Genomic DNA, 14,835 nt, shown 5'->3' on the forward strand with positions numbered 1-14,835 from the left:
GGAAACAAGCAGCCTGAGTCTTCCTGTATGGAGGTGGACTGTACCGGTTTGCAGGGTTGTTGTTACCCGCCCCAGACTTCTCTGGAGAGTTCCAGACTCGGGGTTTTTTAGTTGGAGCAGTCCACATTGATCTCCCTAGATCTGATTCAATCTCATCTAGAATCATAGCTGCTTCTTCTACTGTCTTCAATTTCTTGTCTCTCAGAACCCACCTATACTGAGAGGGGACTTGGTTATAAAACTGTTCCAAGCCCACTAAGTTTTTCAGGTCCTCTAAAGTGGAAACTTTACTCCCTTCTACCCATCTGTTCAGGGCTCTGTCTAACCGACAACCTAGTTGAGAGTATGTTTCTCCAGGCTTCCTTCTGATTTCTCTAAATTTTTTCCTGCTTTGCTCTGCTGTTAAGCCAAAGCGGACTCTGACCCTTTCCTTGTACAATTGATAATCAGAAGTTTCCTCATCCCTCAGTTCAGAGTAGATTTCACTCAACTCTCCACAGATCTGAGGTCTCAAATAAATCATTCTGTCCTCATCAGCAACTCTTAAATCTTTACATGTTCTTTCAAAATTAAACAAAAAAGCTTCTACATCATCCCCTTTTTGGTACTTGGGGAATTTCTTTTGTTCTACTGTGAGTCGCCTCTCATTTCTAGTATCACGTTGAAACTCAGGCCTTCCCTGAATCTCCTGGAGTTTCAAACTGTACATTTTTTCCTCATGTTCTCTCTCTCTTTCCGCTTCCCTCTCTCTGCGTTCTCTCTCCGCTTCCCTTTCTCTGTGTTCTCTCTCTGCTTCCCTTTCTCTGTGTTCTGCTTGAATCTTGGCCATCTGAATTTCTTTTTCTGCCTCTATTCTGGCCAATTCCAACTGTATTTTCATAGCCTCTATGCTCTGACTAGGATTCTCCTCAGGAATCTCTTCTTGTGTCTGCCCATCCCCCGTGGCTGTGGTAGTTCTCTTAGGAGGAGCCATTTCTGACAGGAATTTTTCACAAATCTGTCTTAATTCCTTTACTGCAGTGTCCCTCTACTTTCTGTGTCTCTTAGTGACACTTATTTTGGGGTTTTTCTTCGAAATCCCGACGCTGGCAACCAATTATCGCAGCGCCCACCTCACGTCCTCACTGGATCTCTATATTTTCGTCTCTTCGGGGTATTTTTACTTGTTCTGTTGATGGGACCCCAGCAGCTTTGTTTATTCTTCCCACAAAATATATAGGCTCACGAGAACTTTAACTTAAACCACAGATTTATTGTAACAAAAAGTCTTAACTGGGGATATGGGAGATATTTACACAGGCTTATACGTTTGTTCTGTTTCAGGCTTTTCAATCACTTTTACTTTCTTGGATCTTTCACAGTTACACAGTTCACCGTTCCCTTTCACTCACTCTCCACCTCTAGCCAAGGTCTGGCCTCTTGGGATTGATGTGTCTAGTCTCACCCCTCGACTGGAGTCTCTCCTCTCAGCCCTTCTTGGTGTCTCAGACCCACATCCACTCCCTCAGCCTCCTCACTAGATCTTTAGAGTAGTTTCCCGGTGTCTGTGACCATTCTGGTCTTAACTGACTCACACACACACAGCCCTCTTGGCTGGTTTTGTCCAGCTGGCAGTCTCTGGAAGACTTCCCCGTCTCCAGCTTCTTCACAGGATCAACTGCCCTCTTAGCCCTTCTGGCCGGCACTAACTGACCCTCTCAGTCTCTGTCAGGTCCCCACTGACAGACTTCTCTGACAGGCCTCCACTCTGTCAGACTCCAACTGACTGAACTCCTGCCTCAGCAGTTTCTCCCACTAAACTAACTTTTTTTCCCTCCCTGAGAGCTCAGAGCACTTTGCCCCCACCCTCAGGTCACCTGACGCAGCCCTGTGCGTCTTCAGCTTATGCTTAACCCATTGCTTTCCGTCACAACAACCTTGCACTTTGTTCAGAGTATATTGCTTTTATCATTCTTATAAAACTTTCTCCCAGCTCCATTTTTTCCATTACTGCAAACATAAAGTCCCAATTTAAATTGTCAAATGCTTTCTCTGCATCTGCAAAGAATAATGCTACTTCTTTTTCTGGATGTCTTTCATAATATTCTACAATATTTACAACAGTTCTGATATTGTCTCTTATTTGTCTTTTGGGAAGAAACCCTGCTTGATCTTCCTTTATAAAGTTTATCAAATGTTATTTAAGCCATTCTGCCAAGATTCTTGTAAATATCTTATAGTCATTATTTAATAGCAAAATTGGTCTATAATTTTTTACATTCGTGAATCTCTATCTTCCTTGGGTATCAACGAAATAACAGCTTCTTTCCATGTGTTTGGTACATTACCTTTTACTCTTATCGTATTCATCAACTTCTGCAGTTTTGGTATTAATTCATCTTTAAAGGTTTTAAAATATTTAGCTGTATATCCATCTGGCCCTGGTGCTTTCCCATTTTTCATTGCGTTAATTGCTGCTTAAATTTCTATTTTTTCAATTAGATCATTCAAAACTTTTCACATATTTTCAGTTAAGGGCTCTATTTTTATCTTTTGTAAATACTCATCCATCTTCTCTTTCTTTATTTTAACACCTTTAAACAATTTGGCATAGCACTTAAAGAATTATCTTTTTATTCCCTCTTGAGTAACCACTTCTCTTCCATCTACCACTGTTTCTTTATTCTGTAGCAAATCTTCATTTAATCTCCATCTTCTCAACTTCTTGGACAATTTTGTAATCCACATTATTGGGTTATGATCAGCCCCAATTTTTAGGCAAAATCTCTATCTTCGTTGTTATAAGACCTAAATCTTTAGTTCCCCACAACATGTCAATCCTAGAAAAAGTTTTGTGTTTTGCTGAAAAAAAAGTATAGTCCCGAACTTCAGGATTCAATTTCCTCCATATATCTTCCAAATTTTCTTGTTTAACCAATTCCAAAAAAGACTTTGGCAATTTTTTTTCTTTGCTATTATTTTTTTCCCTCCAGACCTGTCCAATGAGTTCTTAACTATTCCATAAAAAATCTCCCATTATCAATTGTTTGTTCCATAAAAATCGATAATCCTTTTGTTTGATAAGCACGTCTTGCAAACAATTATATTACAGTTTTGTTTCTTAATCCAATGAAATGTTGCCCTTCTTTTTTGTGGTGAATTTAGTCCATTAACATTCCAAGACAATAATTTGTAATCCATCATGGTGCAAATTCTTTATTTTCGTCAAAAAATCTACGCCGTTCCTGAGCATTTGTAATTGTGATTCTCTTCCCCTGGAGTTCAAAGCTCAAACCTTCAGGTATTTTCCATCTAAACCTCATTCCATTGTCTCTCAATTTTTCTGTCAACTTTTTATATATTCTTCTATTGTTTATCACTTGCCTTGGCAGCTCCTTCATGATTCTCACTTTTTGCCAAGAAAAATAACTTACCAAGAGATGTTCTCATAAGATATATGACAAAGAAAATGGTGGGAAGGATCATGAATAAAAACTTTGAAAGACATTGATAGTGGAAGGCAGTAAATTTCCTGACTGCTCGCAAGGAGGGTCTCTCATTCAGTGCACTGAACAATTGAAAGACCAGACATTTCCTCTCACAAAATCCCTCCTGATCATTCCCAGGTCTGTGAAAAAAATTAAAATGTGTTTTGATTGATTTCCCTTCTCTCCCTCTCTTTCCCCACTCCAACACCAGTTTCAGAGCATCTATCTAAACTAGTATTTGTATACTCTCTTATGGAATAGAAACTTTTGAAACTCCTGCTGATGCTGACAATTTCTCTGTCATCATCTCATGTTCTCTGTCATCATCTCGGTTCTGGTGGAAGAGTTCCATTCTGTGTGTTCATTTTACACCTGGTGTTACGCTAGCCATAAGTGGCGTGAAACAAGCCAGCTATTTCACGGTGAATTCAGACCAATTCATTTATTCTGGCATGTTCTAGAAAATCATGAAAATAGAAATCATAAAGACACAATCCGCTTTTCACATCCTTTGGTTTTGATGGCATGATCTATGTACTTTGTAAACCTCTCACATCATCCTAACTGGAAAGCACAAGATATATAGCAGTACTAGCAATACAGAATGTCTATTTAAGAGATTGGTTTATTAAGTATGCAGACTGATCACATGGTAAACGTGGCTTGCCCATTCCTTTTGTGATTCACCTAGATTTACAGAAACACCAATTGGCAGAGGACTTTATTACCTTTTATGGCTATCCAGACCAAATGGCCAAGCCACACTGGTTTACTATGTGATCAGTCTGCATACTTAATCAACAAACTGCTTGTATTTCAGCTCACAATACCCGAGCCCCTCTTCTGATGAAGTGTGCTTAGAGAGCACACGAAAGCTTACCTTCTGAATAAAACTTGGTTGGTCTTAAAGGTGCTTCTTGACTCCTGCTTTGTTCAACATATATGTATACAAATAGATAAAACATGCCAACATGAATCAAGACAAAAGAACATTATAAAAGGATCTAAAATCTGCACAAAAATAAGTCAATCTGTCTAATACAAATTTAAATTACAACACATTACTGTGTATAAGAAGAGCAGCCTGCAAAAACATTGCCACAGCATCAGTTGTGTTCCCATCTTTGTTGTTTAATAGATACAGCAGTTTATATGAATCCAGAAGCGCTAAGATACTATCAAGAATTAACAATAAAATGCTACGCTGAATATTAACATAATAAAAGCATTCTAATAACACATGAGGCACGGTTTCAAGGGACCCACTTGCACAAGGGCATAGTCTGTTAACAAAAGGTGTACTGTTAGATCTCCCAGTTAAAATCACTGAAGGGAGGGCATTGAACCGAGCAAGAGAAAAGATTCTGCGTAATGCTGGAATCTGAAGTTGGTAAAAGTAGCTAGCAGTGGGTAAGATCCCATGACTAAGAGGTGAGCATGTCACTAGCGGCATTGTACAGTTCAGATAACTCGACCTCAAATAATCTGTCCCTTATTGTTCACATTGCCTCTAATTCTGAAAGGGAGAGAAGAGATTCAAAGGAAATAATCAGTGTTCTTAGTTTGTTTTCAATATTCACCAGCCATGGGGAAATATTAGATTCTGTCAAGATTTGGCCACAGTAGCTAGAGGGCTCAGATCTATAGTGCAATCGAAGCCAAAATTTAATGGTCATAAACCTCGCACTTGCGGTCATAAAATCTTGGCCACATTCCAGGCATAAGGCAGCATATGGTACGCAAGATGGAACACCCAAAATCTTCTGTAGAAAGCCTGAGTGTACTTGTTCAACTGCTTTATTTATTGAATCAATCCAAATAGGGGTTCCATAGAGTAATTGAGGTTCAGATTTCAAATTAAAAACTTTGAGCACAATTGGAACATATTAATTCCCTTTTTCAGAGAAACAAAAACGCAGAAGTGAGTTAACGTTTGCTTTGGCATTATTAATCGTTACTTTGCATTGTTGGGTCCATGATGTAGTAACCTGGAAATGTAAACCTAAGTACTTAAAGTGTTTTACTTGTTCGAGCTCGTGGTCACTCACCCTTCAAGTATATTGCTTCCTAGATTTGGAGAAGACTAACGCTTTTGATTTCTCATAATTTAATTCTAATTGATTGATTTTACAGTACTCTTGGCAGCGATTTAATAGCCGAAGTAAAAAATAAACAACCGTTGACATTTTGATTTCTGAGATTTGGAGCTTGGAAGTTGTGACCATCTTTTTGCAGTAACTTCACTCCTACCTACCCTGTGCAGAAGATTACTCAATGCGCATGTTTTGCTATTACACTTTATAATTTGTTATTTATAAGTACCCAGAGGAACAATACATTCTGTGGATTTAGGGGGAGGTGTTTGTGAGTTTCCTACATTGTGCAGGGGGTTGGACTAGATGGCCAGGAGGTCCCTTTCAGCTCTATGATTCTATGACTAAATGGATGTGATCTGAAATGTGGACATCCCCTTTCTCCCTAACTGGATGCCATGTCTTTTTAGCATTTCTCTTTCTATGGAGACAAATAGCCAGATAAGAGTATATCGTATGCAATGATGACTCTGTTCTCTAATTCCAGATGGAGTTCACCTACAGGACAGTTCAGGAATTCATTTTGGTGGGCTTTGAAGTTGGGCAGCTGCAACGACTCCTGCTCCTCACCTTTTTCACTATTCTTTACATGCTTGCCATGGCGGAGAACATCACCATCATTACGTTGGTGCATCTTGACACCCGCTTGTCCCGGCTTCCCATGTACATCCTCCTGAGCAACTTCTCCTGGCTGGAGATCTGCTATGTGAGCACCACTGTGCCCTGAATGCTCTTAGACCTGGCATTGTCCAACAAGATCATCTCCTTCAGTTCCTGCTTCCTCCAGTTCTACATCTTCTTCTCTCTTGGCAGTACAGAATGCTTCTTCCTCTCCTCTATGGCCTTGGATCGGTACTTGGTCATCTGCCACCCACTGCGATATCCACAGATCATGTCCCCAAATTTTTGCTACATCCTAGTAACCGCTTCCTTGCATTCATTGTTCCAGTCACACTGATCTCCAAGATGTCTTTCTGTGGTCCAAATATCATTGACCATTTTTTGTGTGACCCTGGGCCAATTCTGGCTTTAGCTTGTCCTCCACTACCAAAGGCTCCCCTCATTAGTCTGATTTTCATGGATGTTGTGGTGATCCTCGGCAACATCCTGTTTACTGTGCTGTCCTACAGTTCTGTGATTGTCACTTTGATGAAAAACTCTAGCAGAGGCAATTGGTTAAAGTCTTTCTCCACCATATCATTCCACTTGTTGGTGGTCACGCTTTATTATGGCCCTCCAGTAGGGCTGTATGTAAACCTAGGAGGAGAAACGGATTCAAATGTCATTAAGACAGTAGCACTCTTCCCTACTGCCTTAACACCCTTTCTCAACCCCCTGATTTACTGTCTGAGGAATAATCAGGTAAAGGAGGCGCTGTTCCGATTATGGAGGAGAAAAGCGGTCTTTTTGAAAAGAACAGTGACCGTGTAAAAAAAGAAGAACATGCCACAGTAATCTCCAAGATAAAGCTGATGCAGTCAGTGCTAGACAACAAAGGCACAGATCCCTGTTCAGTGCTTCTGACTCATTTGTGCACTGGAAGGCAACAGTACACATTTCCACTAGAATACTGTGCAAGCACTTTTCAAGTATATATTCTGTAACACATACAATAAAATGAATTCTGCATTATTTTATAAGGCACTCACAACTGTACAATTCTTATGCATTCCAACTAGTTCGATAAAAATAATTGTATGTGGAAATCATTATTGTTTCTCTATATAATGCTAATTTATATGTGTAGACACATCATAGGGATGGTTTTACTGTCATCCGCTAAATACAGAATAGTTATTTCCTGAAAATTAGATAAATCCTTTTCTGACTTTGAAACATGAATGATCCCTTTCTCCCCAAAATGCCATTGAGAACAACAGGGCTTTTTTTATAGAGAAGGCCCAGCTGGAACTCATTTGCATATTAGGCCTCACCCCCTGAAATCAACACTATTCCACATAGTTAGATAGCAGGGACTCGTTTGCATATTAGACCACACCCGCTGATATCACAATTGTTTCACGTAAGGCTTTTTTTGTAGAAAAAGCCCAGCAGGAACTCATTTGCATATTATGCCACACCCTATGCCACCAAGCCCACCAGAACAGTGTTCCTGTGCGTTCCTCCTCAAAAAAAACCCTGGAGAACATGATGGAATTTCGCTTGCTCCTGTCATGATACCTGATATGGGCAGTGGAGATGTCTTACTTCTGCAAGGCTTTCCTCCCTTCCTAACATAAGGGGTCTCAAGGCTTGCATTTTCCAGGGTTCCCTGCATCCATACTAAGGACTTCATGCCTTGGGCCAGACTACTTCCCCGAGTTCCATTGGCAGAGTCCCTGAAACCCAGAGCGTCACATCCTTCAATGCTTGTCTTTGGGGATGGAGATGCAGCAGATGAAATTATCATCCAATTTTGAGAAGACATCTTGATGTAAATTCACAATGCCACTGAGCAATATAACAATATGTATTTTATTACTGTAGCTTTGACCAGGATAGCCCAGGTTGGCTTGATCTTGCCTGATCTCTAAAGCTAAATGAGGACACCTCGGTTGATACGTGGATGCGAGAGTACAAGGAAGTCCAGAGTCACCACGCAGTGGCAGGCAATAACAAGCCACCTCTGATGCAGTAGTAGTGATAACATCTCTTTGCTGCAAGCCCTGCTGCTTTATAGGTCTTTCCAGGGCTTTTTTTTTTAAACAGGAACTGCTTTGCATATTAGGCCACGTACCCCTGATGTAGCCAGTCCTCCTGGAATTTACAGCAGGCCCTGTACTAAGAGCCCTGTAAGCACTTGGAGGATTGGCTACATCAGGGGGTGTGGCCTAATATGCAAAGGAGTTCCTGCAAAAAAAAGCCCTGGGTCTTCTAAAGACCACCATACCACCATCTGTCAGATTTAGTGTGAGTTCTCTGCCAAGGTCATTCTAGATGTCTCCTGGACCCCTTCCGGTCACCCAGCGGTAAACCAGTAGGGTGACTTCCACAAGAGGTCAATGACAAGTAAAAATTCAATAACTTCAAGGTTTACAGTCCACATTCCCACTGCAACCTCAAGAGAACAAATATTTGGGATCCTACAGTTCCCCCGAGCGTTTTGAAATCCTGTAGGATCCATGACCCTTCAAAAGCAGAGCACTGTATTCTGGGTCACTTTCCACGAGGGTTTCCTACCCACTTTGTAGCAGAATGGTCCTGCTCTGAGGCCGTGTGCTACCCTCCCTTCCAAGGCTTTCCTAACCACCACCACCACCTGCCCTTTGTAGCAATTGCCCTTGTGATGGTCAGGATTCCCAACTTCCCTTCCAAGTTCTGAGGCCTTGCCCTTGCATCTACTCTGCACCTGGTTACCATGGGAACAGCTTACTGCCTTGAGCACCACTGGGGGAACAGCCACTTGCCCACTGACTGTCCTCCCCTTCCTCCTGGTACTCCTTCTAAAATGGCATGTCCAAGATGGTGGGGGTCTGTGTAGCACAGAGAACCACTAAAAAGATCAAACTGTGTAAAGCAGGGGCATCAAACTCATTTGTTATGAGGGCCAGATCTGACATAAATTAGACCTTGTCGGGCTGGGCCATGCATGTCATAAAATGTAATGCCAGGTAGTGGAGATATAAACTTTATAAAGGACACGGAAAAACACAAATAATCTTTTAAAAAAAACTTAAAGTAAAATGCGCTTAAAAGATAAGCACTCTTGCAATATTTTTTCTATCTAACAGTTTCTGATAACTGTCACCTCTTGCTTTGAATTATTGCATCAAAATCTGGAGACAATGTCTGTGCTGTAGCTATCTTGAGTATGCTGTTCGGGTGTTGTTCAGGTGTGTGTCTGTAAGTTGCAAGCCTACCTTTGATTTATTGACATCCATTGCAGAAGTCTCATGGTCAATGCTTTGAGCCTAAGACCCAGGGGAAAACATGAAACGGCTGGGCATTGTGAGCTCTATACATAAGTTGCTCCATGTGCTGGTCAGCCAATAGAGAAAACAGAGGCTTTGCTCTGTAGCTCCTGTGTGGTTCAACAAGCCTGAAAAAGCAAGCGGTGATGCAGAAGGAAGCAAGAGAGAGGAAGAAGGAAGCAGATGACAGTAGGGCCTGATAGGAGCCTTCTGGGGGCCTGATCTGTCTCTCGGGCTTCATGTTTGACAGCCTGGGTATAAAGCATTTATTAAAGCAAAAATGTTCAGAAGCATACTTTTAGCACAGCTTAGGGTGAACAAGGGATTAAAAAGAAATGGGTAAGCGGTCCGGGGAGAGAGATCCAGCTGCCGGCCCTTGACGGGGTGCCACTAATACCGGTCCCCAAGGTCAAGAGCTTAGGCGTGCTCCTTGAGTCCTCCCTTACAATGGAGGCTCAGGTGGCAGCCACTGTTAGATCTGCCTTTTTCCATCTTCGGCAAGCACGGCAGCTGGCCCCTTACCTGGACCGCAGCGACCTAGCGACGGTAATCCATGCTACGGTCACCTCAAGAATAGATCACTGTAATGCTCTCTACATGGGGCTACCCCTGACGCTAACCCGGAGACTACAACTAGTGCAGAACGCTGCGGCACGGCTGTTAATGGGGCTACCACGATGGGGGCACATTCAGCCAGTGCTGAGAGAGCTGCACTGGTTGCCTGTTGTGTTCCGAGTTCGCTTTAAGGTGTTGGTATTAACCTTTAAAGCCCTTTATGGTCAGGGACCTGCCTATCTACGGGACCGCCTTTCCCCATATATCCCCCAGAGAGCACTGCGATCAGGGACAAAAAATCTGCTGTCTGCCCCTGGCCCAAAAGAAGCCAGGCTATGTGCAACAAGATCTAGGGCCTTCTCGGTGGCAGCACCAGAACTCTGGAACACCCTCCCAGAAGCTATAAGGGCCCTGCGGGATCTGTCGGCGTTCCGCAGGGCCTGTAAGACCGAACTGTTTAGACAGGCATTTCTGGTTGACTGAAAATGAGCTGCCACCGGACATCCTACAGAAGCTGGTGGTCATAGTCAGAACCCAATACCGCCAGACTGGATCGAGATAGCGTAATAGTTTTAAACTGATAAATGTATTATGGTTTTATATGTTTTATGGAATGATTGTTTTTATGATACTGTAAGCCGCCCTGAGTCCGCTTGCGGAGAGGGCGGGATATAAATGCAAAGTAATAAATAATAAATAAATAAATAAATAAATAAAACACAATTCCTCTGTCCCTCTCTCTCTATATGCCCCATCAGATGTTAAACATAAGGCAAGTTCCTTAGCTTAGAAAGTTACCAGATCTTATACATGGTGTGTGTTTGGGTGGTGGGATAGTGCACACTCTACACCAGGGGTGGCCAACGGTAGCTCTCCAGATGTTTTTTGCCTACAACTCCCATCAGCCCCAGCCATCAACCGTGCTGACTTGGGCTGATGGGAGTTGTAGGCAAAAAATGTCTGGAGAGCTACCGTTGGCTACCCCTGCTCTACACAGTAGTCACGAACACAGGAGCACATGAAGCTCCCTTATACTGAATCAGACCATTGGTCCATCAAGGTCAGTCGACTACTCAGATTGGAAGCGGCTCCCCACGGTAGCAGGCAGAGGTCTTTCACATCACCTCCTACCTAGGCATTTTGACTGGAGATGCTGAGGATTGAACATGGAACCTTCTGCATACCAAGCAGAGGCTCTACCATTGAGTCACACCCCCTCCCTCATGACAGTAATAGTGAATGGGCATCTTTTAAAATCTTGAGTGAGATCCAGTGTCCAAGGAGCTCGTATTAAGAATCGTTATACAAATACTAAGGAAGTGCGTCTCAAGGCAACTAGAGACAGGGCCTTTTCTACAATGGCCCCTATGTGGTGGAACTAGCTACCGGAAGAGGTGAGGGCCCTGCGGGATCTTGCTCAGTTCCGCAGGGCCTGTAAGACAACCCTCTTCCGGTTAGCCTATGCCTGATTAGATAAATGTAGCTGCCAGATTTCTGTGATTATACTGTATAGTTTTAATGTTAAATATTTTAAGGTTTTTTAGGTTTTAAATGTCTGATTTTAAAAGTAATAACTTTGTTCCGATTTTATTGTTTTATTGTTTGTTGTAAGCCGCCCTGAGCCACTTGTGGGAAGGGCGGGATATAAGTTACCAAATAAATAAATAAATAAATAAAATAACGTTTGATTGGAGTCCTGTAGCTACAAGAATTCTTGAGTCATAAGCTTTCAGGAGTTAAAAAATGATTAAAAGTTCAGGAGGGGCACCCATGTGTTTCTCTGTTTTTTCACCGCGGCATTTCTTTTTCGAGAAAAAAGGCCCTGCATATGTCTTCGGTTGAGCTACACTACTAGATTTTAAGGGTGTTCTGTTCAGAACTTGTAATGATTCTATGCTTGTCAAGACGTGGAACTTCAAACAGAGACGGATCATAATGTTGCAAAATTAATCAATTTATTTGAGAACATACAGTCTTAGCAGAGTAACTAGTTGAGTTTGATAACAGGCAGGGCTGAGCCTTGCCTTTTTGTACATTTCAAAGAAGGGAAACAATACAGCCATTTCACACCCCTGGAGACAGTCGGGGCTTTCCCTTATGTAGTGTACTGAGAGACGAGTCGTGGTGAAGGCATAAGTATTTAATAGCTAGCACACTACCGAACTGGTTAACACGCGGTCGGGTCCGCTAATATATACAAGCATCCCGGAACATCCCCTTTGCTGGCCAGCCCAATCCTGGCCAGTTGAACTTCCCGCCCTTGGAGCTGATTGGGGTGGCTTTCCCGCGCTGCGCAAGGCGACCCGCGGGCGGCTCGGGTTGCGCGGCGCTGTGCTGATTCCAATACTCTACACTCCTCCCCTCCTAGTTTAAACTACATAATCCTGTAGGTACGTTGGTGCCCTGCGTTCCCGGGTTGATCTCCTCGGGGTTGCTATTGGTGTGGAGCCCGACCCAGCTGCGGGTGGCTCCGTTTCTGGCGGTGGATGGTCCGGGTCGGGTAGCGGCTCTGGTACGGGTTCCGCGGCCCCGGGGACCTCGTATATGGGCTGTTCTTGAGTCGGCGGGGCCCCTTCTGGGGACTCCGTTTCCGGCAGTTCCCTGATCCCGGCTGCCTCCGGCTCTTCGGGCAGGGTGCGGCGGCGCAGCTGATCGATGTGTCGCCGCAGTACTTGGCCCCCTGCTGTGGTTACTTCGTAGGATCGGGAGCCGGTTACTCTCAGGACCCTCCCGGCTACCCACTCCGGGCCGCTTGCGAAGTTTTTCGCGTACACCGGGTCGCCCGGAAAGAATCCCCTTACTGCCTCGCGAACCTCGGGGGACCCGCGGACCTCCGGCGCCCTGTCCGGGTGGAGCCTATCTAACCGGGTGGTCAGTTTCCTCCCCATGAGCAGCTCGGCGGGGCTGAAACCAGTTGTGGGGTTTGGGGTGATCCTGTTGTGGAACAGGAACGCGGAGAGGCGGTGGTCCCAATCCCCCTGGACAATGCGCCCTAGGGCTTCCTTGGTGGTCCGCACCATCCGCTCCGCCTGGCCGTTGGTGGCTGGATGGAAGGGAGCGGATCTTATGTGCCTTATCAGGTACCTCTCGGTGAACTCTCGGAATTCCCGGGAGGTGAAGGCCGTGCCGTTGTCCGTCACTAGGGTGTCAGGGATCCCGTGTGTGCAGAGAACCCTTCTGAGCGCCCGGACGGCTGCTGCGGTGGAGGTCGAGGTGACCGGGATCACCTCCAACCATTTTGTGTGAGCATCTACCAGTATAAAGAAGAGTTGCCCCTGATGCGGCCCCGCGAAGTCTAAATGGAGGCGGGACCACGGCCGCCCGTTTGACTCCCACCTGTGGACCGGGGCGGACGGCGGATTGGGCCTGGACTCCTGGCAGGGTTGGCACCTCCTAACCCACCCCTCTATTTCCTCGTCCATGCCTGGCCACCACACGTAACTCCGGGCCAGGGCTTTCATCCTCACGATGCCCGGGTGGGTCTCGTGGAGATCTTCCAACACCTGTCTGCGCAAGGGGGGGGGAACCACCACCCGGCTCCCCCAGAGTATGCACCCCTTGTGGGTCGATAGCTCGTCCTTCCTGGACGTGAATGGCCTGAATGCATCTTCCACCTTGCCCGCTGGCCACCCCCTTCCCACCCAGTCCCTGACCCGCGCTAGGATGCGGTCTCTGCCCGTAGCTCGAGCCACCTCTTCGGCGTGTAGTGGGCGCTCGGGGAGGGACTCTATAAGCATCACCCCGTGGGCCGGGGCGGGATCTGGGTCTGTGGCGGGCAGCGGCAGGCGGCTGAGGGCATCGGCGTGCCCCATTGCTTTCCCTGGGCGGTGGACCAACGTGTAGGTGTACGAGTTCAGGAACTGGTTCCACCGTAAAACCCTCTGTGAAAGGATTTGGGGGGTTTGCCGGTCGGGGGCTAGGAGGCCGAGGAGTGGCTTGTGGTCCGTGGCAATGGTGAAGCGCCTACCGTAGAGGTAGTCGTTGAACTTGTGGACTCCCGCCACGATCGCCAGGGCCTCTTTATCGATCTGGGCGTAGTTCCTCTCGGCTGGGGACAGAGTCCTGGAGTAATAGGCGACCGGCACTTCCCTCCCGTCCGGGAGTTGGTGCCCCAGGACCGCTCCCACCCCGTAGGGAGAGGCGTCGCAAGCCAGGATCAGGGGAAGGTTTTCATCGTAGTGATGAAGAACCGCGTTTGAGACTAAGAGGTCTTTGACCGCCTGGAACGCCGCGGCTTGGCGCTTTCCCCAGACCCATGGGGCTTGTTTATCGAGCAAACGGTGTAATGGTTCCGCCACCGCGGCTTTGTGCGGCAGGAATGAGTGGTAAAAATTCAACAATCCGAGAAAACTCTGTAGTTCTGCTTTGCATTTGGGGGCAGGGGCCTGGACAATGGCCTTGGTCTTGTCCGCGGTTGGGTGGATTCCCGCTGCGTCCACTGCGAAGCCCAGGAACTCCACTCGCGGAACACCCAACAAGCATTTTTCTTTTTTCACCTTCAGCCCCGCCGCCTGGAACCGTCTGAGGACCTCTCGCAGGCGGCGGCTGAACTCTCCTTCGGTGGGGGCGGCGATCAAAACGTCGTCGAAGAAGGGCTGGACTCCGGGGATCCCTTTAAGGAGAGAGTCCATTATGCTTTGGAAAATCCCCGGAGCCACGCTCACCCCGAACTGCAGCCGTTTAACCCTGAACGCCCCCCTGTGGGTCACGATTGTCTGTGCCTCTGCTGTCTTAGCGTCGACCGGCAGTTGCTGGTATGCCTGAGCTAAGTCCAGCTTCCCAAAAACCTTCGCCCCGGCTAGCGCTGCG

At 45.7% G+C, this 14,835-nt stretch overlaps 1 protein-coding gene across 1 annotated transcript; it reads right to left on the reverse strand.

Moving 5' to 3' along the window:
- Positions 1-13,016: 13,016 nt before the first annotated feature.
- Positions 13,017-14,384, reverse strand: LOC132583269 (uncharacterized protein K02A2.6-like; the record flags this gene model as incomplete). The annotated part of the gene is made up of 2 exons (XM_060254935.1): positions 13,017-13,601; positions 13,959-14,384. Coding segments are annotated over 2 exons (1,011 nt in total), but the record flags the coding sequence as incomplete, so codon positions are not given.
- Positions 14,385-14,835: the final 451 nt, after the last annotated feature.

Source organism: Heteronotia binoei, chromosome 15 (genome assembly GCF_032191835.1).
Source record: "Heteronotia binoei isolate CCM8104 ecotype False Entrance Well chromosome 15, APGP_CSIRO_Hbin_v1, whole genome shotgun sequence".
Taxonomy (NCBI): domain Eukaryota; kingdom Metazoa; phylum Chordata; class Lepidosauria; order Squamata; family Gekkonidae; genus Heteronotia; species Heteronotia binoei.